Genomic DNA, 27940 nt, shown 5'->3' with positions numbered 1-27940 from the left:
AATCTTCTCTAAGAGCGGAAGTTGAATAGAGTGGATGGCTAGAATCTGTACGCAGGGTTTGCAAATTCAAAAGCCTACGGAAGCCAGACAGGTAGAAAAATCTTGTCAATCGCCTTACACAAATATATTTTGCACAAAAATCAGTCCTCAAAGAAATAGGGTGTCCCATTTGTCTGAAATACTCTTTGGCCACTTTTATTTCCCCACGTTGGAGAACATGGAGACCAAGAAATACTTCCCTGTATAATACAAACACCAACACAGCTGTTAGGACAATGTCTACCCACATCCCGCCTCAGCACCGGCAAGATGATGAGGGGTGGAAACTGTGTGGAACCAGAGACCTTGGGTGCCATTGACAGAGTCAGTTGTAACTCAACTCCAGCTAGTTATTAACATTGGGAAACGAAGGCCTCGTTTAGCCAAGTCTTCTGTTTTGTCAAAGGAGTCAGAAATTTTTACCTAAAATTTCCCAACTCTGTGGTACTAACAAAAATATGTATCTTTTGTCCAAACATGGCCTGAAGCTTGTCTGTGTGCCACCAGGTTGGATATGAATCATTATATGATTCATGATATTCCCATTTTACCTAGATGGTACCCTCTTTTCCTCTGCAATTGGGTTTTACAGTATGGTGTCCTGGAAGCACAAAGCCCTCTGCCTTTTCCAAAAAATTATTACAGGTCATGGGGTAACTGCATGTTTAATCTCACCTGCTAATCCCAAATTCTTTAATCTAAGGCACTCCTGTAGTCTCAATTCCACCCAATCTAGTCTGCTTTGGGGCTTGTTCAACCAATTACTTCTGATTTCATGACTTTCAATCCTTGGGGCACCTGGATGGCTCAGTTGGTTAAGCATCTGATTCTTGATTTCAGCTCAGGTCATAATCTCAGAGTCGTGAGATCGAGCCCCATGTTAGGCTCTGAGGCTAGGCATGGAGCCTGCTTAAGATTCTCTCTCTTCCTCTCCCTCTCCCCCTCACCCCCCCAAAAATTCATGAAGATATTTTAATCCTTTATCATTAGATCCACCAACTCTGTCCACAGAATTGATCCAATTTTCCTCTCCCACTAAAATATTTCTACTCCCAACTATAAAAATGGCCTTGAACTCAACTGCTATCTTTCTTTCCCTGTCCACTTACTCTTTAACACCTTGCAATTTGGCTTCCAGTAAAGCTGTTTCTCAGAGTTATCACTGACTCCAGGTAACAGTGGAGTTCTTGCCAGATCCAACGGCATTTCATCCAGAACTCATTTTCCTGTAGTTTTTCACCCTCCAGGAAGCCAGCCCATATTGTGGTCTCAGGGTTCCAGAGCGCAACAGAGAAAGTAAAAAAGAACACACCCATCACCTCATCCAAACTCAAACATGCCTCGTGCTCTGCAACAGTCACCTCTCTCCATGTTACTGGTTCTACCTTCATCCCCTGCTGCTAAACTCTAATTCCACCTAACCCTTGGTGCCTGGTTCTAATGTCGTTCCTTGTGGGACTGGATCCTTCACTGCCTCAGGCTGGAAGGCCATCCCCTGAACCCCGGAATCATAGCATTTTATGTGACTCTTATCAGATCCTGCTTTATGCCACAGTTATTCACTCAGCGGATATACACTTGCCATCTTACTGACTGAGTGTATGCCCTGAAAGTCAGGGAGAGTAGGTATCTCTCTATTTTGGAGAGAGGTAGAAGCTCGTAGTAAAGTCTGTACATCTCTTCACATCTCCCTGAATCCAAGCTCTTGGGCAGTCGCCTCGCACACAGACGCTGGCTTGGCCATAAGACTGGTTTTGGCCAATAAGACATTAGTGGATGTGACGTGAGCAGAGGCTTCACCAGCACTAACATACCAGAGATCGTTTTTTCTGTTGCTCTCTGGAACCCTGGGATGCATTATGGGCTAGCTTACTGGTGGATGAACAACTATAGGAAAGAGAAACAATTTTACCCAGGTAAGCATCCCACCCCTCAGACCAACCAGAGCCCAGCCCAACCACCAGAGTGCAAAGGTCCACCAACAAGCTGACACAGACCAGAAGAACCACTCGGGTGACCACAGACTCAGGAGAAGAAACACTTGCTCCTTGAAGCCATTAAAAGTTTCTGAGGGTATAAGGAGAGGTATTAATTGATATTCAGAGTATCTGGCACACTGTACTGTTCTGAAATGAGTAAAGAATTAATGAAATTTTAACCTCTCCTTGACCATCCAATTACAGTTTTTCTAGCCTAAAAACTGGAATACTCTAGATTTCTGCATGGAGTTTGTTTTGTAGAATGCAAAACGAAAGGGCAGCATACTGTCAAAGATAAAGTATAGGCATTATACCTGCACAGATGTGAATGTGAAGCCGGGAGGCACCATTCACTACCTGTAGGTTCGGAGATAATTCCTGTCAATTTTCTGAAGCTCGGTTTCCTTTCTGTAAAGTGGAAAAAAATCCCACCAATCTCACAGGAGTAGAGATAATATTTATTAAATACCAAATATCACATCTGGCAAATTTCTTCAATAACCAAGAGATATTATCATATCCATAAATATTAATCTAAAAATAAGGAGGGTGAAGAGGTTCTCTCTCGAACTGTGTTTCTACACTATGACCTGTCACTCGTACCGTAGGGACCTGGTCAGGGCAAGGGTGGGAAAGGTCTGAAGTGGGAGGCAGCTGAAGAGAATTCTGAGGCCTTTAACAACTTCTAGATATCTTGGCTTTTGTTTATAACATCCCTCGCATGGCCACACTGGGAAAGTTTCCTTCTGATACAGATAAGCACATCAATCATAGACTTAATTATATTTGGGGCTGTTCAGCCAACGGTTACGTAGAGGGGTGCAACGTGAATAATCAATCATCGGAAAACAAAACCAAAAAGTTATGTTGGAAGAAGTTATTTAGAAGATTTGACAAATTAACAGCTAACCAGATAATTGAGAAAAGTCCAGACACTGTTAACTGAGTAAAATGACTTAGCCACAAACGTCTTTCAACTTCTACCCAAAAATAATGATTTACAAAAATGTAGCATCTGGAAAGCTTCTTGAACAACAACACAAAAGCACACTATGAATTCCTTTATGTCCAACCCATTGAGCCTGTTTAACATAAAGGGTCATGCTACCCCCCACCGAACATCAGAGCATGCTAGTGCAAATATGCTAATTTAAGGTAAAACAATATATAATGGTTCTGGAGAAAGCAACAGAAAGAAAGAAATCCTCTTCCATGACCAATTGCTCACCTATATAGGTTCCACTGTGGTTACCAGCATATTCAGCATCTTCTGGATGGAGTGTAAAAGCATACAGAACAAAAGCCAAGAAATAAAGCAGAACAGTTAGAAGCCCAGCCACAGATGCAAAAAATAAATTACTTAAAAACAATTATGTAAAGCACAGCATAGAACAGCCCTCACAATGCCACTCTTAAACATAAAACATTGTGTTTTATATTTAAGCTTAAAGTAATGTTTTAAAACATCATGCAATTCATGTTTCAGCCTCCTTCAGAGGTTCCTTGATGCGGTTCCAAGAAAATTATAAAAGATCTGCCTACACTCCTTATACTTTCCATAGCTAAGAAAATTACAACACTTGATCCCCCAAAGTAAATTTATTTTTGTAAATCAGGCTCTTTGATAATATGTAAAATACAGCAATTACTTTGGCTCACTGGATTAGACAGAAAGGTTAAGATTAAGATACATCCTTTCTTTGGATAGGAAGAAATTCTGTGTTGGGAAGGAATAAAGGCATACTATTTCTATTTTTATTTGGTTTTTGAGAAATGAACGGATGAAAACATTTTAAAATAAATGATGTGTTATTAATTATTTGTTGGAGTGAAGTGAAAACTGGGTTATGCATATCTTAAAAATTTAATTGTAGTGGGTACTTACTACTTTAGGCCTCTTATCTTCACATAAATATGCTTCCGGAACTAAGAGCACAGCATGTGCTGATATCAGATAGTTGAGAAGATTCACCTGACATCCTTATGTTAAAATAAGGACGTCAATATAACCGAATAACAGTGAGACTACCGACAGAGACAAAAACATGATGTACTATTTCAGATCACTTTCTTTATTTCTGCTATACAAAGCAAAAATAGTGCAGTTCTCAAAGAGAGTCCAACCATGATTTTTGGTACTGTAACATCAAATGGAAGCTTGGATTTACAATAATCTTCTATAAACTACTTGCTATATTAAATCGAATCCACACACAGGTGTACTAAATAAAATTAGTAGACTATGGCAGGGAAGCTTTCATACATGTACCTTTAATTTCCTCTGAGAAGCACAAAGAAAATGAGAAAGGAAATGATTAAATGTGCAGAAAATACAATTAAAGTAAGAAGAAGATGCATCTGAGGGAGAAAAAAAAAATCCACCTACCACACTCAATTGTTTCCTCATCTTAGAAAAGCCAAAGGGGAAAAAATGTATTTTAAGTATTTCAAAATTATTAGTCAACATATAAACAGAATTCATGAAAAACTACATTTTAGACTGCACTGTAGTCTTGGTCTAAAAAGAATGTATATACTAAAGCAGTAAAAGCACAAAGCCTTCATTCAGTTTATTAAATGCCCAAATGGGAAAAATAATAAGGGAAAAAACAAGTTTTTCAAAATAATACCTTCAATGGGGGATTATTTTCATAGGACATTTCTGTTTGTAAACTAATCTGTCTGTTTAACACTTAGAATACATACTTAGAAATAACCCTTAAAATGCCCTTAAAATATCTCAATACCCTGTAAACAGTATTATCAACTTATTACACATATGAAATGAGTCAGGAAGAACTCTTTACTTCATTCTGGCTATATTATTTGCTAAAAGGTATTTTAAAAAAATAATTCTAAAAATTACTAATTGTTACTAATTGTTACTCATAGGAAAGAAATTTAAGAGTTGTGTGTGACTTAGGAAACTCACCTTCAGTTAAAGGTGGAAAAAGAACTGGCAATTTAATAGAAGCAAAATGGAACCACAAATCAAGGTAGAACATTTTTCTCTACAAGACTTTGTAGAACGAATAGGACTGATTGGGACAGTTTTTGGCTCACTTCTCTCTCCAAACTACAGAATGTCAGTCAAAGAAAACACTTAGGAGCGAGTGTGCACCACTGTCTTTTTATTTTTCCAAAACCTATGGGTGCTCCAGCTGGATTGGTTCTAGTTGAACATAATTCGCAAAAATGACAAGCAAATCATTATTATTTGGACTCGAATTGTGAGTCACCCAAGTTGTGAATTTATTTACACTCATTCCTTAGTAGCTCTGAAATATCATGTACATCTAAGACAAATTATCAGAAAACAAACAATAAACTATGTGATACGGATTAGCCAAGCCAAGCAACTAGGCTTAGTGGAAATAATACAAGCAGTGTTTCAGATGGTTCAATCTGCAATCTCAGACACTCAACCATTATGTGGATTATTAAACAGAAGGTATATTTTCTGAAGGAACAATAGGACTGACTGAGTGTTGCACCATGATTAAAGAACCAGTGTCACGTACAACAGATGATAAAAGCCATCTCTCTCTCTCTCACATGCACGCACATAAGAATAAAATTAAAACACCGAAGTCAATCCAGAATAAAAATAACCATCTCCATGTCACATATAGTATAGTATGTTTCATATTCTAATAAAAGGTTGTGAATACACTGTGTACGTTCTCAGAAGAATATTTTCCCCATGCTTTAGGTAGGAAGAGAATGGTATTTTTTGCGTGATAACCCACATGCACATATATCCAAGCCAGCAACATTCTTCATGGACAGCCGGTAGGAAAAGCAAAGAACACTCTTCCTTACACTTAGCAAGTTTGAACAAAGAGGAAAACATATAAAAGGGTGATCTCAGAAGACATTTGGGATAATTGCACGATTCTTAACTATATTTTTAACTAAGGCACTGTTCTGTGTACACTAAATGAATAAACTTACTGAATTCTCCCACCACTCTATGAAGCCAGTATGGTTATCTCCGTCTTACAGATGGGAATCAGAGGGACAGAGAAATGAAGCATTCTGGGACAGGGACCCACACAATCTGGCTCCAGAGTCTGTGTTTTTAACTACTATGCTATTCTGTCACACCAAAATCACTTTTTAATTACTCTAACTTTACGCTAGGAAATGTACGTCGGTGGAGAGGTCAAATGAAGGAAGTTTCTTTCAAGTTTCCGGTCTACTCTCCACCACCTCCCAGCATACAAGCCTCTTGACCCCTCCCCTGACACTTGACCCTCCCAAGTGTGTTTCTCCTGACTGGAGAGTCTGGGGGAGACTCTCCCCAGCCTATCAGGAGTCCACTCTCCACATCTTCAAGCCCTGAAGAGCAGGATGGGAAAATTACAAAAATCACAGAGGAGAGGACAACAAAGTCACAAAGAATAATTGTGGATGTCTTCAGAAAATGGAGTGGAAAGCTCTCATGAAGAGCATTTGATGAGCTTCACGTAACAGGACAGGAGGAACTTTTCTACACTGCCGGATGCTAGCTACTCGCAGCCGTGCAATGTCAGATACTCTTGACAAGTGGAGAAATTGTGTCTAAATAGGTATGATCGTATTTATGGGGGCAAAGTTAAATTTCCCACCCTAGAAACTGCTTTCTTATGCCTCCCTCTGCCCACATGCAATCTTCCCTACAAGTCTGAAATAACCTGTGACCATAGACCACACCCTTAATCCTTAATCAACTCTTTCTTACCTGCACAGCATTGGGTCCCCAAGACAAAAGGCAAGAGTGGGTATGGCTTAAAACCCTTCATATGGAAAAGCTAACAGCACAGACCCTGATAGTGTTTTAGAAAGAACATTTTCAATTTATGTTAAGAAGAACACAGTCTACTAAGATGAAAAGTGAGCAATAACAATTAGGCCATCACCTCAACCATCTCCTGACACAAACAGTCAGACATACAATTTACAAGCCTAGTTCATCTGCACCTCTCTCCACACAATCTCTGAACTCTGGCATTTCCCAAAGAATATCAGTAAATATTGGGGGGGGGGGAGAAACCCACTTTCAGTATTTTTTAAAACCCCATGTTTCTGTTAACACAAAATCCCACCAATATTAACAAATATTTGACAGAGTTTTAGGCATACAAATTTAAACATAAGCAATCTACTTGTTAATTTCTGAATTAACTTTATATATGAACACACTAAATAAATACTGTTTAAGATGCTAGGAGAAAGGAGCTTACTCAATTTGAAAAGTTGTATTATAACAACCTGGAATGTTACATATATTATTCTCAAATGTTTGGCCTCCCAAAATATTGGTACCATGCAGAGCGAATTCATTTGTTTACTCAGTGTTTAAACTGTACTGTTGCTAGACTGTGATCTTCAATCCACAAAATGCCTGTCTTTGAATGAACTCGGTTATATGCTGTTTGAATGGCCACCTCTGGCTCCAGTTAAATATTTTCTTTTGTACCCACATGACAGCAGCCACAACTGGTTAAAATAGATTCTAAAATACAATATTTTGTATTTTTACCTTCTAATCTTTAAAAACATAAATCATACCTTCTGGACTTTTTTATTACAAAAATTCTATAAAAGCTATTTTGTAAAAGAAAAATTTTAAATTAGTATTATTCAGTCAGCAGTATGAGATCTTTTAAGGTATTTATACTTTTGAGAACTAAAAAAAGAAACTAAGCACCATAAATAAAAATCATACTGGAATATTCTCCTATAAATACACTACTTGAATAAGAAGAAGCTTTGCGGAATACACTGTAAAACTAGATTTAAATAAGTTCTATACTATTGAAGTTACTAATGTTTGTATTATTAGGAAGACAAAAAACTTATGAAGTTTAATTTCAATAGAAAGGGAACAAACAATATTTTAATAAACCAAAGAAAATCATATCGCTTTTTAGATAAGGTTAGGTAATATCATATTGCTTTATATATGCAACTGAACTATAAAAAATAAGCTTTTTGGCAGAAAAATCATAGAGTACTTTAAATTATATCGACACAAGAATTGCAAGCTGCCAAGTCGCTGTCATGAAAACTCCTCCTATATGTTACTTGAGACATAGGATACGCTTTTAACTCATTTCCAAAACACTTAACCTGTGTCTTTCATGTAATAATCTAAAAGTTGGTCATGTCAAAGAGAACCTATCAGACTTCTAGGCTGCTCTTCTGTTTCTGTTACTAATGTAAATCCATTACGTAAGAACCTCTCATCAGATGAAGGAGAAAGGGAGGGAACGCAGAATTCTATTGCCAATTTCTCTGTTAGGTAAGCTATTCTTTGAAACAACAGGAGGAAGTGGGGATGAGTCCCTCTATCAAGCTTCTAAGATTCACTTATGCTTTAGTTTTAAGAGTTCATATTTTTTAGGAATGTTTAATTTCAAGATTGTTTGAGAAGCCTATTTTCTCAAATCTGTACCAGATATGCCAAGATTCTTAAGGGGAGGAAATAACCAAGCATCAAAGATGAATACCACAGAGTTTTGCATGAAGATGCCAGTTTTAAGGCCTGAAGATGTCAGTATTATGGCTCCTGAATTTATCTACAGCTCTAGCACAAACATAAATGCCTTCTCCAATCCTTTTTGACTTTGATCTTGACATTGACTGAGCCCATAGAGTTCCAGAGCTTTTCCTCCATGCAAACTTTAGCTATGATGATTGTTGAGTCAAAGAGTAAAACCACAGTAAGTCAAGCAATTATTATGTGAAAAAAGTTAACTGGCTAATTTGATACATATTATTACCTGACTAAAGTCATTATTCTAAATTCATTGTTTAACACTATCTCCTAGGTTTTAAGAGCACTTGTAAAATTTAGTACAGAAAATTATCAACATGACTATTTCTTAATACCCTTATAAAACACCAACAAGACAGAATTATTCTTTTAAAATGTTTACATTAAATTAGAAGCGTTTCTTAAAACCTAGTCTGTGAATTTTTATTCAAAGTCATATATATAAAAGATTTTATGTTAACTTTCTGTTTTTCTTCATAGTGTTATTCTGTAATTTAGCAAAGAGCACGATATGGATGTCCTATCCTAAAAATCTAAGTACCAAATGTTGAAGTCCAGGAAGTGTTGGGTTAGATGGCCTTTGCAATTTATAAGGGTAGTTATGGAAAGAATCACTATCAGGGGCGCCTGGGTGGCTCAGTCGTTAAGCGTCTGCCTTCAGCTCAGGTCATGATCTCAGGGTCCTGGGATCGAGCCCCACATCGGGCTCCCTGCTCGGCGGGAAGCCCGCTTCTCCCTCTCCCACTTCCCCCTGCTTATGTTCCCTCTATCGCTGTGTCTTTCTCTGTCAAATAAATAAATAAAACCTTAAAAAAAAAAAAAAAGAATCACTATCAGATACACAGATTATAGAACACAGTGCTTTTAAATAACTTTAAAAATGTTCAGAAGCAGTATAATAATTTTTGCATAACTTTGGAGTTCAGGGGTTTAGGAGACAACATTTAAAAAAAAAAAACTTCAAATGGAATTTTTAATTCTTTGACAATAAAAGTACTAGCTTTCTATTTAAGCTTCATAGACATAGACTGTCTCTCTGAATAAGGCCATATTTACTATACACTAGTGATCCGGATAATATTGACCCAATTTGGTTTTATTTAAAAATAGAGAACATCCGTATATGAGAACCACCAATACATCTCTCCGTGAATCAAGTCCAGTTTTCAAAAAATAGAAAAGAAGAAAAGGAAGGAAGTGTGAATGGGAAACAGTAAACATTCCTAAATGGTCTTCAAGAGGCAGAAAAAGCAAAAAAACAAAAACAAAAAACCTTAAAACATCCAGATAATGACATTTCAGTAATTTTGGAATAAATATTTCTCAGACTCAAATATTCAAGATTATCATATAAAAAACTCTGCATATTAACAGACAAAAATCACCCATTACAATTAACAGCTCTACACACGTGCATGCAGGCGTGCGTGCATGCACACGCATGCGCACACACAAAATCCCTCTGACATTCACACACATTTATACTGAAACCAGTTTGAGGAGATCTATTAGAAAGACAGTATACCCATTCCGAGTAGTTGTTTAAAGCAGCACATTTATAAAAGCAAATAAACGAAAATCCACAACTATATCAAACTGGACATTTCTAAGTTGCCTAAGACTCAAACAAATTGGGAGTATGGATTCAGATTCGAGTAGAATCACATTGATTTCCTTTTCAAGTTACACACACTTTATCCCACATGCACCAAGTGTGCAGGCCCCGAATTTAGAAATCCCTCCAAGAGCAAGTCAGGTGGATGCCTCAGAGCCCCTGCCAGCAAAAATTCATCACACTTAAAAACGATGCAAACTTCTGGTTAAACTGTACGCTTTCTGATGTCACAATCCATGTGGCATTCCATGACAAGTGTGTTTTCCTTCTGCCCAGACTTAACGGAGCAAGAACAAGCAGGCTTTTGAATCAGTGCTCCACTTGAAGTATTTGCTTGCTTGTGAGATTTATACTCGACTGTAGCTTGGCTCTCTTATAATGTAATTCCTGGGCTATACACGTCTACAAACTGACAGAAATAACAGGAGATGTGAAAAATGCAACAATACTAAAACCAGATGTTGGTGTAAAATTCCAGGACCATTTATTTGTGCATTTCGCCTTTTAATGTACAATCTCTATGTTGAAAACAAAAGGCTTTTTTTTTACTCTTAAAATACCTAGAACCATGAAACGTTTAGAGGAGATGAAGTAGAAATTTATGGGATGGGACTTGACAGGAGTGAGGGGGTGGGGAGTAAAAGAGAAGCTGAGAGAAGGGGAGTATGAAGGAGAAAAAGAATGAGCCCAAATCCACACTATCTTCTTTTCAGTAATCATACCTCATCCTTTTCCTGTTCTTACTTTGTTTTAATCTCGTCTTGTAACGACTCCAAACAGGCGAGTTAAAGGTCAGAGTTACTATGATTTCTCGTTAAGCAAGGAGTTAAGAAGAACAACAACTCTTCTTAGGCGCAATTGCCTTTGTGCCCAAGAAAGTGGTAGATTTCCGCCCCCCCTAATTTTACCAAGAAGTGTCTTACCCAAACCTTCTAGCTTTGGAGAAATAAAAGAGTTGCATTTGAGGTTACATTTATGAAAACACCTACATTCAGAAGTCAAGGAGAGTAGTGTTGCTAGTTAGTTTCTTAAAGTGTGAGTCATGGGTTTATCATAAACAACCGCAAACACCCCTTTCTTCAAAAGATTCACTTTAATATTCTACTGTGAGTTTCTTATTTGTTTGGTTGCCGTGAAATGATGATCCAAAAGCTATCACAAGGCACTACGAGCTCTCGTTCTCCCACAAACACCTGCTTTAATAGTCAAAAATAAACAGCAAGATTTGGTTACTCTGCATTTTTATTAACAAACTTACATGATTTCCTGTTGGAAACTTTCAAGGGCTGAACTAATATTTCTGGTCGTCTCAGAGCCAATCTCCTGGGGGAAAAAGAAGGTCAATGCCTATCAATTTTCAGTACAGATCCAAGATTAATATAACACCAAAATATTAAAAGTCCCAAGGGGGGAAAAAAAAAGGGAAGCCAGGGGAAAAAATGAGTGCAATGCAATCTATTCAAATTAAAAAATAAAACCTCTACTTTCAGAGTTTTATAAATCATCCCCACTCCAAAATCACTCTTCATTCCCCCCCCATCTTTCACATCAATACAGTTTCAGATATTAATGTGCTATTTTTCCATTTGCTTCATAACAAAAACCGAGTATGACCTGGTCCTGTCATATTATTTTTGGTCATTATTCATCCTTAGTTAGACAAAACAGAAATCCAAACCTGAGGGATAAAGGATTCTAAAGCAAGGTTTTAGTGCTCATTTTATCACAATTCTCCTCGAGTGATATTTTGCAGAGAACAAAAGGTCATTTGAAGAGAGACTATGATGGCGTGCCAGTAGCTCACCTTTCCTGGAAATGCTTTGAGGGAATCAAGCCTGCCCTGGGATTGGCATCACCTGCGTGCTTTGCTTGCCACCATGTTGCATCATCTTGGCTCATAATCTGAAGAATATCTCCCTTTTTGAAAGAAAGCCCAGCTTCCTTACATGGAATTGCTTTATCCTCATTAGGGTCATAGTCAAAGAGGGCTTTGATAAACATCTGGAAGAGAGTTTCATTTAAAAGGAATAAATATAAAAAGTAAATGTGAAAGGGCCAACATTCTTCTCTGATTTAAGGATAATTTTTGTTTAAAAAAAGGATAATTTTTTATTTTATTTTTTAAAAGATTTTATTTAATTATTTGTCAGAGAGAGAGAGAGCACAAGCAGGGGGAGGGGCAGAGGGAGAAGCAGGCTCCGCGCTGAGCAAAGAGCCTGGTGTGGGGCTTGATCCCAGAACCCTGGGATCAAGACCTGAGCCGAAGGCAGACACTTAACTGACTGAGCCACCCAGGCATCCCTAACCCCCCAAAAGAATGATTTTTTATTTATTTTTTTTTAAATGTTTTATTTATTTATTCATGAGAGTCAGAGAGAGAGAGAGAGGCAGAGGCAGAGGGAGAAGCAGGCTCCCCGCCTAGCAGGGAGCCCGATGCAGGACTCGATCCCAGGACCCCGGGATCATGACCTGAGCCGAAGGCAGATGCTTAACCATCTGAGCCACCCAGGCGCCCCAAGAATGATTTTTTAAAAAGAGAATATGAAAATGAACTTACTGTGACAAAGAGGGTATGTATTAGATGGGGAAACATTAGCGCCCTTCACTGCCAAAACAAACAAAAAAGATTGTTTAAGGAATGATTACCTTGCCTTCTTTAGATGGTGTCTCCTCTTTGATGCTGGGTATAATCTTAAATGTAATTGCTCCCTGAGACTGAGCCTGATAACAGAGGAAAGACTTATCAGAGAACTTCTAGAGCCAGGGGGAGGGAAGGCAAAATAGGCAGAAAAGGGAATGATTCTGAAAATTTATAAGCTTGGGGTTTCTACTCTTAGATAAACCAAACTGAGAAAACTATTTTTGTAGAAATTCCTGCAATATGAGAAAGCACTCAAGTTTGTCAAGTAAGTTAAAAAACACTAAACACTAAATCCACTTTTACCTCCTGTGCACTTTCAAAATGCTGATGAATGTATTACCATCCATGTTGAGCTACTTCAGAATAGAAACACAGAATCTGCGGAATGCCTTATACAGACAACATTACAGATGATGTGCAAGGTTCAGACGATATTTTTAAGTATCAGCATCCACGTTTTTAGGAACAAAATACCTGTACTGTCAGCAATGCAGTTATATGATTCACTATCTACAATATATATACATTCACCGCAATGCTCAGCAGAAAAATATAACGAAGAACATTCACTGCTATTATATTCTGGTTAGTGAGTAAAACACCAAATGTAATAGATTAATTAAAAGATGAAAAGATTAAGTACTTATTAATTTAATGAAAGCAAGCGACAACAATACAGGCCATTCTTTTCCGACCATCTCAGACCAGAGCGGATGTCCCTTTCACATACTCTCATGTCCTTCTCTGTTTCTCTCTTTCTAGCATTTCTCACAACTGTACAAAGTAATCATTTATACAATTCTTTCTTTTTTTTTTAAGATTTATTTATTTATTTGAGAGAGCAAGAATGAGAGAGAGAGAGCACATGAGTGGGGGAGGGTCAGAGGGAGAAGCAGGCTCCTCGCCGAGCAGGGAGCCCGATGCGGGACTCGATCCCGGGACTCCGGGATCATGACCTGAGCCGAAGGCAGTCGCCTAACCAACTGAGCCACCCAGGCGCCCTATACAATTATTTTTTAATATCTGTTATCTCTGCTAAATTTGAAGCTCCACAAAAGCACTAAGTATCTGGCACATATTTGAGAGGAAGGAGGGAGAAAAGAAAAGAGGAAGATGTGATCAGGCAGAGGAGAGGAAGGAGGAAGGAAGGAGGGAGAGAGAGAGAGAGAAGGGAGAATGGATAGCTATCTCTGAGGTGCACTATGGTAAACAAGGGCTCTCTTCCGGGGGGAGGTGGGAGGGGAGGTCCTGATCTGTATTGTTTGTCAATGTCCATGGACCACAGCCAACTTCCATTTACCAGTGTGAAGTCCCTGAAAGCCCAGTTGGGAAAAGCTGCATAGAATCAGCTCTTGCAAATGTAAGGAGCAGCTCCAGGACAGCACAGAGACTCAAGTAAAATGGGGCTTTAAGAGTATAAGTATCAGAATTTTATAACAGGAGTGATTTCAAAAGGGTAATATCACTGTTATTACTTATCATAAAACAACTGACAAATCTTATTAAGAATTTATATAATACCAAACTGCACAGGTAGAGAGAAAGCAAGTCTTCTCTATGATCTCCTTCCAGTCTACTAGTTTGTGTGTGTATGTGTGTGTGTTAATGTGTGCAAAGCCCTTAGAACAAGGTCATTAAGGGCTCAACCACTGTAAGAATTACTAGTATTAAGTCATATAGGTCTACCAGCCATTGTGACTGCCATCATGTGGATGAATGATTAGTCAATCAATGCAACCTTCTTGCTATTTCTAAATATTTTTTACAATCTTGCTTATATCATACACTTTCCAAATTATTTCTGACGGGTGAATTCCCAACAACTGAATTTCTTGATTAAAAGGTATGCAAATTTAAAATTTTGATGGTTTCAGATAGCCATCTCAAAAGGATCTACTAAATTCATCCCACCACTGGAAACATATGAGTACAGTTATGTGCCTAGAATTGGCTGACTCTAGCCATTATCAAGCTTTCAAATCCCTCCAATCCAATATTTTTCAGTCATCATGTTTACTTTTGTAAATTTTTCTATAAATATTTTTTCTCTTATTGATTTTTATGAACTCTCTATACATTAAAATACCTTCTATCATATATATGGATAATATTTTTCCTAAGTGTCATGTGTCTTTCAAGTTACATATGGCATCTTTTCCTATAAAGTTTTTAATTCTTACAATCACCTGTTATTTTTCTATTTGAATTTCACATCAAGTTTAAAAAGTCTTCCTTTATTTTTTTGATTTTTAAAAACATTTAATTCGTTGGGATTTGTTCTGGGTATAGTGTAAAACAGGGACTGACTTCATTATTTATAACTGAATCATCAATTTATCCAGTACCATTTATGAAATGACTTCACTGTTTTCCCATGGATTTAAAATGCCATCTTAATCAGATACTAAATTTTCATATATACAAGGGTCTGTTTGAAGATACTAAATTCTATTTCTTTTTTTTTTTTTTTAAAGATTTTATTTATTTACTTGACAGAGAGAGAGACAGCGAGAGAGGGAACACAAGCAGGGGGAGAGGGAGAGGGAGAAGCAGGCTTCCCACTGAGCAGGGAGCCCGATGCGGGGCTCGATCCCAGGACCCTGGGATCATGACCTGAGCAGAAGGCAGACGCTTAATGACTGAGCCACCCAGGCGCCCCCCAAATTCTATTTCTGTATGTTTTTGTTTTCATACATTAACAGAGACAGTCTCCCTCATTTTATCCTTACAAATGAACTGGAGAATTAATACTGTCAAGGCCTAAAATAATTTTGTTCCATTTTAGATTTCACAAGACATCTAAATTAGTTTCACTGTTATAGATACCTAGAAAGTACAGCCTACAGTCTAGCCATGTCGATGGGAGAAGGGAAAAGAAAAATGCATCATGAACAACAGAATAGATGCCACCTATTAAGTACCTATTTGGAACAGGCCCTGTAATAAACTCTTTACATACATTAGCTCATTTAATCCTCAAAACACTGCCGTGAGGTACTTACCTCTTCTTGTTTTCATTTTGTAAATGAAAACACTGAGGTAATGCAAAGATTAAGGTATATTCCAAGGACATACAGGGATTAAGTAATGAAGCTGGGATTACAACTCTAGACAGCTAAATTCAAATCCTATATTTATAACCAAGTCTGAAACATACTGATTCAATTTCATTTTTTTATTGCAATTTTAAAATATAATTTCAGCTTACCAAAATCTGAATTATTTCCTCAGGCCTTTTATCCTCTACTGGAATCCCATTCACTTCCCTAAGTTCATCACCAACATGAATAAGACCTGAGAAGTAGCAAATTTGGTAAATTAGCAGAGTTACCTACAAAAGAACCGCAATTTGCAATCGTGTCCATACTCAAAGCACTGTTTCATTCCCTTAATGCATTTGCGGAGACCTTTAGGCTTCTCAGGTTTCAGACTCTGTACCTCTAAACAGCGATGAACCAAAGACTACCATGTTATAATGCTGGCAAAGAAAGGACATCAGCATCCCGGTCTTCGTCTAGAAATGTATATTATTTTCACCTAATAAAAGAATTTTTATTTTGTTTCAAAGGCTGCACACATGCAGTAGTACTTTTCAAATCAGAAACATTTGAAACAGATCTTAATGTAACTCTGGAAGCCCATGTAAACTGAGATTGTAAAGTAGAGTGAGATGTATCATTTATTTCAATAGGTTCCCACAGTTCAACACAGAGAAAAATATCTCACTGTTTTGATGTATTACAGCAGAAGATTGTTATCCTCTTTAAAATTACATGTTGGAAATGTTGCCCATGAAATGCAACATGACTTGTCCACAAGCCTACTGTTGAAATCCTTACCACGTCTCCTTTTTTTTTTTTTAATCCTTACCACTTCTATCCGCAGCTCCTCCCCTCATGATTCTAGCCACAATGATGGCTCCAGTCTGCTCATCTTTCTTAATGGTAGCTCCCTTCGAAGGAAAACAAAAAAAAGTACTTGTGGGTAAAGGTGTGCATTGGGTGGTCCGAAAGGGAGCAGAAATAAGGACATTTACCTGGAAAAAGTGAAAACAATTAGAAAAAATTAAAGGTACGAGGCAGGTGTCTTACAAACACTCCTGACTTGGGACAGATTTTCTATCAGACACATCATCTACGGTTTTCAGCACAACATTTAAGGATTTTTCAAATCTTTAACCTCTTCAACACGATGGAAAATACAAATATCTTCTTTCCATATAATACCTTGTATTTGGGGGCGCCTGGGTGGCTCAGTCATTAAGCGTCTGCCTTCGGCTCAGGTCATGGTCCCAGGGTCCTGGGATCGAGCCCCGCATCGGGCTCCCCGCTCCGTGGGAAGCCTGCTTCTCCCTCTCCCACTCCCCCTGCTTGTGTTCCCTATCTCGCTGTATCTCTCTCTGTCAAATAAATAAAATCTTTAAAAAAAAAAAAAACCTTGTATTTGAATTATGATTTGTTTTTGCCGCTTGACAGCATTTGTTCATCTCATTTGTCTTTATAATACCCCATGAAGAAGGTGGGCTACACTGAGATTAAGTTAATACAAAAATCTTATATAAATTAGAAAACTAAAGCCCAGGTCATCTGGCTTTTAGTTTAGTGATCCTTTATTACACCATTATGGTAAAGGAACTCAGCCATAATGACAAAGAAAGAGAAAAAAAAAAAAAAGACTTAAACTCCGAAATTAGTCCTATTCCTTACCTAATGCTAAGATAAACTAATGGAAGAAAGATCTGTTACTCCAAGGTCTTTATGTACTAGGACTGTACTTAGTACAAAGAGAACTAACATTTTGGCAGAAGATTAGGAAACAATTTCAAAAAGAGTCCAGAAACTCTTCATTTATGGATGTTCAGAAGCAAATTAACTGAATGCTGCTTTATAAGAACATCAGGCACAAATGGTTACTTTGAACACCTTTTTATGACTTTCCTTCTAAGAAACTGGTATTGGTGTAGGAAAGCATTCTACAATGGCATCACACAGCTAAAAAGATGCACATTAGGTGGTGGCAGAATTCACCATGAAAATCAAATTTTTCTCACGTCAATAAACACAAGTGTATCATTAAAAAATAGGTATGTAAACAAAATTAGGAATACATTTGTAATAAGTATATTTTATATGATAGTTATCAAATACATATATAATAATGGTTTTTAAAAAATCAAATAATTGTGATCAGATGATTTGTGACATTTTTTATCACCAAGCATGTCCGTTCACGTCCAAAGACTTAAATGAGCATCTCTCCACAATCATAAACAACAAACCTATAAAGACCCATCATTAACTTACCATTAATGGTAAGTTCTGCCTTTCTTTAAACAGTTTACTTACAGCCAAGATGACTAGAAATGTAATATTTTTAATAAAACTAGTGTGATTGAATAAACTTTCATTTGCCTTAACAATATCTCAAACCTTCCCATCAAAGTATGCCTAATGGCAGAAGGGTCTAGTGACCTAATTTAAGATTAATAGCCCATTTTTTTAAAGTGTTCTTTTTTCCCTCATATTTTTTCCTTTTTTAATTGAGGTAAAATTGGCATGTAACATTATATGGCTTTCAGTTATACACCATTACAATTTGACACCCGTATGCACTACAGAGATCACCAGAAGTCTAGTTACCACCCACAACCATATAATTGACCCTGGTCATCCATTTTGCCACCCCCCCCGCCACCAACCTTCTGGTAGCCACCAATCAGTTGTCTATATCTATGAGTTTGTTTTGTTTGTTCATTTGCTTTTTTCTAGACTTTACATATGAATAAAATTATATGGTATTTGTCATCCTCTAACTTCTTTCACTTAGTATAATACCTTCAAGGTCTCTCCATGTTGTCACAAATGGCAAGATTTCATTCATTTTTAATGGCAGGGTAATATTCCGTTGTGTGTGTATCTATGTATAGATACACACACACACACAAACAACCCACATCTTCTTCACCTCTTCGTCTACTAGTGGACATTTAGGTTCTTTCCAGGTCACGGCTATTGTATATAATGTTACAATGAATACAGGGGGGCATATCTCTTTTCTTTTTTTTTTTTTTAAGATTTTATTAATTAGAGAGAGAGAGAGATCATGAGCAGGAGGAGGGGTAGAGGGAGAAGCAGACTCCCCAATAAGAAGGGAGCCCAATGCGGGACTTGATCCCAGGACCCCAGGATCATGACCTGAGCTGAAGGCAGACGCCTAACCAAATGAGCCACTCAGGCGCCCAGGGCATATATCTTTTCAAGTCAGTATTTTTATATTCTTCAGATAATAGCCAGAAGTAGAATAGATGGATCATATAGTAGTTCTAGTCTTAACGGAGACTTCTCCATACTGTTTTTCATAGTGGCTGCACTAATTTACATTCCCATAAACAGTGTACAAGGGTTTCCTTTCTTCCACATCCTCACCCACACTTGTTATATCGTCTTTTTGATAATACCCATTCTAATTGACGTGAGGTGACGTGTCAAATGCAGTTTTGATTTGCATTTCCCTAATAATTATTGACGTTGAGCATCTTTTCATGTGCCTATTGGCCATCTGGATGTCTTCTTTGGAAAAGTGTCTATTCAGATCCTCTGCTCATTTTTTAATTGAGTTGTTTGGGGTTTTGCTTTGTTGTTTTGTTTTATTTATTTATTTATTGAGTTGTAGAAGTTCTTGATATATTTTGCACATTATCCCTTATCAGATATATGATTTGCAAAAATCTTCTATTCAGTAGATTATCTTTTCATTTCGATGATTTGCTGCAGAAGTTTGATGTAGTCCAATTTGTTTATTTTTGTTTCCCTTGCCTTTGCAATCAGATCTACAAAAATACTGCTAAGACACATGTCGAGGAGCTTACCACCTATGTTTTCTTCTTTTAGGAATTTTACAGTTTCAGGTCTTATGTTCAAGTCTTTAATGCATTATGAGTTTTGTGTATAGGGCAAGACAGTGGTCATGTTTCATTCTTCTGGATGTAGCTGTTCAGTTTTTCTCAACACCATTTATTGAAGAGACTTTCCTTTCTCCATTGTATGTTATTGGCTCTTTTGTTACAAATTAATTGTCCATATTATATGTGGGTTTAATTTTGGGCTCTCAATTCGGTTCCATTGATCAGCATGTCTGTTCTTATGCCCATACCAAACTGTTCTGATTACTATAGCTTTGTAGTATAATTTCAAATCAAGGAGCATGAAGCCACAAACTTTGTTCTTTCTCAAGATTACTTTGGCTATTTGGGATCTTCCATGGTTCTGTAAAAATTTTAGAATTTTTGTTCTAGTTCCATGAAAAATGCCCTTGGAATTTTGAGAGGGGACTGCAATGAATCTGTAGATTGCTTTGGGTAGTATGGACATTTTAACAATATTAATTCTTCCAATCCATGACCATGAACTATCTTTCCATTTATTTGTGTCTTCTTTAATTTTTCATCAGTGCCATGGTTTTCAGTATACAGATCTTTCACTTCCTTGGTTAAATTTATTCCTAGGTATTTTATTCTTTTTGGTGTGCTTTTAAATGAGATTTTTTCTTAATTCCTCTCTCTGATAACTCATTATTCATGTATAGAAATGCCAGATTTCTGTTATGTTAATTTTGTATCCTCCTACTTTACTAAATCCATCTATTAGTTCTAACAGTTTTGATAGAGTCTTTTGGATTTTCTATATATAGTGTTGTGTCAACTGCAAATAGTGATAGTTTTAGTTCTTCCTCCCTTGGGTGTCTTCTATTTCTTTCTCTTTGCTGTGGCTAGGACTTCCAGTACTGTGTTGAATGAAAGTGGCAAGAGTGTGCAATTCTCTTGTTTCTGATCTTAGAGAAAAACTGCCAGCTTTTTACTGTTGAGTTTGATGTTAGCTGTGGGTCTGTCATATATGGCCTTTATTATCTTTACTCACTTTGTTGAGTTTGGGTCATATAAATGGATGTTGAAGTTTGTCAAAAGATTTTTCTGCATCTATTAAGATCATATGATTTTTATCCTTCATTTTGTTAATGTGGTGTTGATTGATCTGTGGGCACTGAACCATCCTTGGATCCCTGGACTAAATCCCACTTGATTGTGGTTTATGATCTGTTTAATGTATTATTGAACTCGGTTTGCTAATATTTTGTTGAGAATTTTTTCATCAGTGTCATCAATGATACTGGCCTGTAACTTTCTGTGTATATGTGGTATTCTTGTCTAGTTTTGGTATCAGGGTAATGCTTCATAACTAATGAAGTGCTCCCTCCCCTTAAATTTTTATTGTAAGAGTTTTAAAAGGATATGTATTAAATCTTCGAATGTTTGATAAAATTCATCTGTGAAACCATCTGGTCCTGGACTTTTGGGAAGTTCTGATTATTAATTCAATATCCTTGCTAGTAAGTGGTCTATTCAGATTTTCTATTTCTTTATGACTTGGTCTTGGAAAATTTTATATTTCTAGAAATTTATCCATTTCTTCTAGGTTGTCCAATTTGTTGGCCTATAATTGTTCATAGTCTCATGATTCTTCGTATTTCAGTGGTGTCAGCTGTAACTTCTCTTTCATTTCTGATTTTACTTGACTCCTTTTTCTTGATGAGTCTGGCCAAAGGTTTGTCAAGTTGTTTTATCTTTTCAAAGAACCAGCTTAGTTTCATTGACCTTTTCTATTGTTTTGTCTCTTTCATTTATTTCTGCTCTGATCGTTATTTATTTTTTATTTTTTTTTTAAAGATTTAATTTATTTATTTCACAGAGAGACACAGCGAGAGAGGGAACACAAGCAGGGGGAGTGGGAGAGGGAGAAACAGGCTTCCTGCCGAGCAGGAAGACTGATGCGGGGCTCGATCCCAGGACCCTGGGATCACGACCTGAGCCGAAGGCAGACGCTCAACGACTGAGACACCCAGGCGCCCCTCTGATCTTTATTTTTTTAAGATTTTATTTATTTGACAGAGAGAGAGCACAAGTAGGAGAGAGGCAGGCAGAGGGAGAGGGAGAGGCAGGCTCTCCGCTGAGCAGGGAGACTGATGCGGGGCTCCATCCCAGGACCCTGAGATGAAGGCAGACGCTTAACCGATTGAGCCACCACAGCCCCTGCTGTGATCTTTACTATTTCTCTCCCTCAACTTTGGGCTTCCGTTTTGTGTAAAATCAGATTATTTGAGATTTACTTGAGGTAGGCCTGTATTGCTATGAATTTCCCTTTTAGAATCACTTTTGCTAATTTAAAAAATTTGGGTTGGTGGTGTTCCTATTTTCATTTTTGTCCCTAGGTAATTTTAATTTCCTCTTTGTTTTCTTCAATGACCAATTGATTGTTCAATAGCATTTTGATTGATCTCCATATTTTGGGGGTTTTCCCAATTTTCTTCTTGTAATTGATTTTTAGTTTTATACCATTGTGGGTTAAGATGCTTGATATTTCATCTTCTTGAATTTATTGAGACTAGTTTTGTGGCGTAACATGATCTTCCTGGAGACTATTCCATGTGCAGTTCAGAAGCATGTGTATTCTGTTCTTTTTGGATGGAATGCTCTGTACATAGCTATTAAGTCTATCTGGTCTAATGTATTGTTCAAAGCCACTGTTTCCTCATGGACTTTGTTTGGATGATGTATCCATTGATGTAAGAGGGGTGGTTAAAAGTTCCCTACTATTCCTGTATTACTGTCAATTTCTCCCTTTAGGTCTGTAATATTTGCTTTATATATCTTGGTCTCTCTGTATTTGGTGCATATGTATTTATAAATCTTACGTGTTCTTGTTGAATTACCCTTTTCATTATGTAACGCCCTTTCTTATTACTATAGTTTTTGTTTTAAAGTCTATTTTGTCTGCTATAAGTATAGCTATACCAGCTTTTTGTTTCCATTTGCATGGAATATCTTTTTCCATTCTTTCACTTTCAGTTTATATATGTCCTTACTTCTGAAGTGAGTCTCTTATTATAGGGAGCATATAGATGGGTCTTCTTTTTTTTTATCCATTCAACCACTTTGTGTCTTTTTTTTTTTTATTCTTATGTTAATCCCCATACATTACATCATTAGTTTTAGATGAAGTGTTCCATTATTCATTGTTTGTGCACAACACCCAGTGCTCCATGCAGAATGTGCCCTCCTCAATACCCACCACCAGGCTAACCCATCCTCCCACCCCCTCCCCTCTAGAACCCTGTTTGTTTTTCAGAGTCCATCGTCTCTCATGGTTTGTCTACCCCTCCGATTTCCCCCGCTTCATTCTTCCCCTCCCGCTACCTTCTTCTTCTTTTTCCTTTTTTTTTTGTTCTTAACATGTATCGCATTATTTGCTTCAGAGGTACAGATCTTAGATTCAACAGTCTTGCACAATTCACAGCGCTTACCAGAGCACATACCCTCCCCAGTGTCTATCACCCAGTCACCCCATCCCTCCCACCCCACCCCCCACTCCAACAACACTCAGTTTGTTTCCTGCGATTAAGAATTCCTCATATCAGTGAGATCATATGATACATGTCTTTCTGTTTGACTTATTTCACTCAACATAATACCCTCCAGTTCCATCCACGTCGTTGCAAATGGCAAGATCTCATTCCTTTTGATGGCTGCATAATATTCCATTGTATACCACATCTTCTTTATCCAGTCATCTGTCGATGGACATCTTGGCTCTTTCCACAGTTTGGCTATTGTGGACATTGCTGCTATAATAATCGGGGTGCACGTACCCCTTCGGATACCTACTTTTGTATCTTTGGGGTAAATACCCAGTAGTGCAATTGCTGGATCATATGGTAGCTCTATTTTCAACTTTTTGAGGAACCTCCATACAGTTTTCCAGAGTGGCTGCACCAGCTTGCATTCCCACCAACAGCGTAGGAGGGTTCCCCTTTCTCCGCATCCCCACCAACATCTGTCGTTTCCTGACTTGTTAATTTTAGCCATTCTGACTGGTGTGAGGTGGTATCTCATTGAGGTTTTGATTTGGATTTCCCTGATGCCGAGCGATATTGAGCACTTTTTCATGTGTCTGTTGGCCATTTGGATGTCTTCTTTGGAAAAATGTCTGTTCATGTCTTCTGCCCATTTCTTGATTGGATTCTTTGTTCTTTGGGTGTTGAGTTTGATGAGTTCTTTATAGATTTTGGATACTAGCCCTTTATCTGATATGTCATTTGCAAATATCTTCTCCCATTCTGTCGGTTGTCTTTTGGTTTTGTGGACTGTTTCCTTTGCTTTGCAAAAGCTTTTTATCTTGATGAAGTCCCAATAGTTCATTTTTGCCCTTGCTTCCCTTGCCTTTGGTGATGTTTCTAGGAAGAAGTTGCTTCGGCTGAGGTCAAAGAGGTTGCTGCCTGTGTTCTCCTTTAGGATTTTGATGGACTCCTGTCTCACGTTGAGGTCTTTCAACCATTTGGAGTCTATTTTTGTGTGTGGTGTAAGGAAACGGTCCAGTTTCATTCTTCTGCACGTGGCTATCCAATTTTCCCAACACCATTTGTTGAAGAGACTGTCTTTGTTCCACTGGACATTCTTTCCTGCTTTGTCGAAGATGAGTTGACCATAGAGTTGAGGGTCCATTTCTGGGCTCTCTCTTCTGTTCCATTGATCTATGTGTCTGTTTTTGTGCCAGTACCATGCTGTCTTGATGATGACAGCTTTGTAATAGAGCTTGAAGTCCGGAATTGTGATGCCGCTGGCTTTGCTTTTCTTTTTCAATATTCCTCTGGCTATGCGGGGTCTTTTCTGGTTCCAAACAAAATTTAGGATGATTTGTTGCATTTCTTTGAAAAAAGTGGATGGTATTTTGATGGGGATTGCATTGAATGTGTAGATTGCTCTAGGTAGCATTGACATCTTCACAATATTTGTTCTTCCAATCCATGAGCATGGAACGTTTTTCCATTTCTTTGTGTCTTCCTCAATTTCTTTCATGAGTATTTTATAGTTTTCTGAGTACAGATCCTTTGTCTCTTTGGTTAGATTTATTCCTAGGTATCTTATGGTTTTGGGTGCAATTGTAAATGGGATCGACTCCTTAGTTTCTCTTTCTTCTGTCTTGTTGTTGGTGTATAGGAATGCCACTGACTTCTGTGCATTGATTTTATATCCTGCCACTTTACTGAATTCCTGTATGAGTTCTAGCAGTTTTGGCGTGGAGTCTTTTGGGTTTTCCACATAAAGTATCATATCATCTGCAAAGAGTGAGAGTTTGACTTCTTCTTTGCCAATTTGGATGCCTTTGATTTCTTTTTGTTGTCTGATTGCTGTGGCTAGGACTTCCAATACTATGTTGAATAGCAGTGGTGATAGCGGACATCCCTGCCGCGTTCCTGACCTTAGGGGGACAGCTCTCAGTTTTTCCCCATTGAGAATGATATTCGCTGTAGGTTTTTCATAGATGGCTTTTATGATATTGAGGTATGTACCCTCTATCCCTATACTCTGAAGAGTTTTGATCAAGAAAGGATGCTGTACTTTGTCAAAAGCTTTTTCTGCATCTATTGAGAGGATCATATGATTCTTGTTCTTTCTTTTGTTAATGTATCACACTGATTGATTTGCAGATGTTGAACCAACCTTGCAGCCCAGGGATAAATCCCACTTGGTCATGGTGAATATCCTTTTAATGTACTGTTGGATCCTATTGGCTAGTATTTTGGTGAGAATTTTTGCATCCATGTTCATCAGGGATATTGGTCTGTAATTCTCCTTTTTGATGGGGTCTTTGTCTGGTTTTGGGATCAAGGTAATGCTGGCCTCATAAAATGAGTTTGGAAGTTTTCCTTCCGTTTCTATTTTTTGGAACAGTTTCAGAAGAATAGGTATTAATTCTTCTTTAAATGTTTGGTAGAATTCCCCTGGGAAGCCATCTGGCCCTGGGCTTTTGTTTTTTGGGAGATTTTTGATGACTGCTTCAATTTCCTTAGTGGTTATAGGTCTGTTCAGGTTTTCTATTTCATCCTGGTTCAGTTTTGGTAGTTGATACATCTCTAGGAATGCCTCCAGCTCTTCCAGGTTATCTAATTTGCTGGCATAGAGTTGCTCATAATATGTTCTTATAATTGTTTGTATTTCTTTGGTGTTGGTTGTGATCTCTCCTCTTTCATTCATGATTTTGTGGATTTAGGTCATTTCTCTTCTCTTTTTGATAAGTCTGGCCAGGGGTTTATCAATCTTGTTAATTCTTTCAAAGAACCAGCTCCTAGTTTCGTTGATCTGTTCTACTGTTCTTTTAGTTTCTATTTCATTGATTACTGCTCTGATCTTTATTATTTCTCTTCTCCTGCTGGGTTTAGGCTTTATTTGCTGTTCTTTCTCCAGCTCCTTTAGGTGTAGGGTTAGGTTGTGTACTTGAGACCTTTCTTGTTTCTTGAGAAAGGCTTGTATTGCTATATACTTTCCTCTTAGGACTGCCTTTGCTGCATCCCAAAGATTTTGAACAGTTGTGTTTTCATTTTCATTGGTTTCCATGTATTTTTTTAATTCTTCTTTAATTTCCTGGTTGACCCATTCATTCTTCAGTAGGATGCTCTTTAGCCTCCATGTATTTGAGTTCTTTCCGACTTTCCTCTTGGGATTGAGTTCTAGTTTCAAAGCATTGTGGTCTGAAAATCGGCCGGGAATGATCCCAATCTTTTGGTACCGGTTGAGACCTGATTTATGACCTAGGATGTGATCTATTCTGGAGAATGTTCCATGGGCACTAGAGAAGAATGTGTATTCCGTTGCTTTGGGGTGCATATTTTTCTCATTTAGTGCTCTGAATATATCCTGCCAGTCCTTTCTGGCCTGCCAGGTCTCTGTGGATAGGTCTGTTGCCAATCGACTGTTTCTACCCTTGTAGGTTACATATCTCTTCTCCCCAGCTGCTTTCAGGATTTTCTCTTTGTCTATGAGACTCGTAAGTTTTACTATTAGATGTCGGGGAGTTGACCTATTTTTATTGATTTTGAGAGGGGTTCTCTGTGCTTCCTGGATTTTCATGTCTGTTTCTTTCCCCAAATTAGGGAAGTTCTCTGCTATAATTTGCTCCATTATACCTTCTGGCCCTCTCTCTCTTTCTTCTTCTTCTGGGATCCCAATTATTCTAATGTTGTTTCATCTTATGGTATCGCTTATCTCTCCAATTCTGCCCTCATGATCCAGTAGTTGTTTATCTCTCTTTTTCTCAGCTTCTTTATTTTCCATCATTTCATCTTCTATATTACTGATTCTCTCTTCTGCTTCATTTATTCTAGCAGTTAGCGCCCCCATTTTTGATTGCACCTCATTAATAGCCTTTTTGATTTCTACTTGGTTGAATTTTAGCTCTTTTACTTCTCCAGAAAGGGTTTCTCTAATAACTTCCATATTTTTTTCAAGCCCAGCTAGTATCTTTAAAGTGATGATTCTGAACTCTAGATCTGATATCGTACTGATGTCCGTATTGAGTAGGTCCCTGGCAGTCGGTACCACCTCTTATTCTTTTTGTTGGGGTGATTTTTTCCGTCTTGTCATTTTGTGCAGAGGAGAATAGATTAATGAGAGAACAAAATGCTAGCAGAGTAACCACGTCCCCAGAAAATATACTCTAAACAAATCAGAAAAGACCTGAAGCAGTGGGATAAGAAAGGGAAAGAGAGAAAAAAGAAAAAGAAAAAAAGGAAAAAGATAAAGATAAAAACAAAAACAAACAAAACAAACAAAACAAACAAACAAAAACAAACAAAACAAAACAACAACAACAACTAAAAAAACCAGAATGTGATCAAATATGATCAGGCTGGTATATAGATCAGTGCCACACACTAGATTTGGGGTGTATTTTGGTCTTTTAGAAGAAAGTGCTTCCCAAAATTTTAAAGAAGGAAAAACTTATATATGTACAAAAATAAGGGTTGATATGATGAAGGGATGGAATATGACTGTAAAAATGGAAATTATAAAAAATTTTATAAAAGGAATTGATAAGAAGTTGTTTGAAAAAAGAAAGAAGAGGATTTAAAAAAAGAAAAAGAAAGAAAAAAGAAAGGGAGAGGATGTGATCAGGCAGGGGAATAGAAAACACCATATACTAGAGATTTAGGGTATATTTTAATCTGTTAGAAGAAACTATCTCAAAATTTTAAAGAGAGAACAACTTATATATATAAGTTGTTCTCTCTTTAAA

At 37.5% G+C, this 27940-nt stretch overlaps 1 protein-coding gene across 3 annotated transcripts in view; it reads right to left on the bottom strand.

Annotated features, from left to right (window-relative positions):
* MPP7 (membrane palmitoylated protein 7) overlaps positions 1–27940 on the bottom strand; it is a 317439-nt gene that overhangs the window by 71979 nt on the left and 217520 nt on the right. For all 3 annotated transcript variants that reach the window (XM_034987220.1, XM_034987221.1, XM_034987219.1), the window contains exons 7-11: positions 16686–16767; positions 16024–16109; positions 12821–12895; positions 11979–12175; positions 11433–11497 (exon numbers count right to left, since the gene is read on the bottom strand). In XM_034987220.1, coding sequence (XP_034843111.1) covers positions 11433–11497; positions 11979–12175; positions 12821–12895; positions 16024–16109; positions 16686–16767 — 505 coding nt within the window. The remainder of the gene's footprint in view (positions 1–11432; positions 11498–11978; positions 12176–12820; positions 12896–16023; positions 16110–16685; positions 16768–27940) is intronic.

Source organism: Mirounga leonina, unplaced genomic scaffold, assembly GCF_011800145.1.
Source record: "Mirounga leonina isolate KUSES-001 unplaced genomic scaffold, KU_Mleo_1.0 Mir_413, whole genome shotgun sequence".
Taxonomy (NCBI): Eukaryota; Metazoa; Chordata; class Mammalia; order Carnivora; family Phocidae; genus Mirounga; species Mirounga leonina.
Note: the sequence above shows the minus strand (reverse complement) of the source record. Positions and strands in the feature narration are given on the sequence as shown.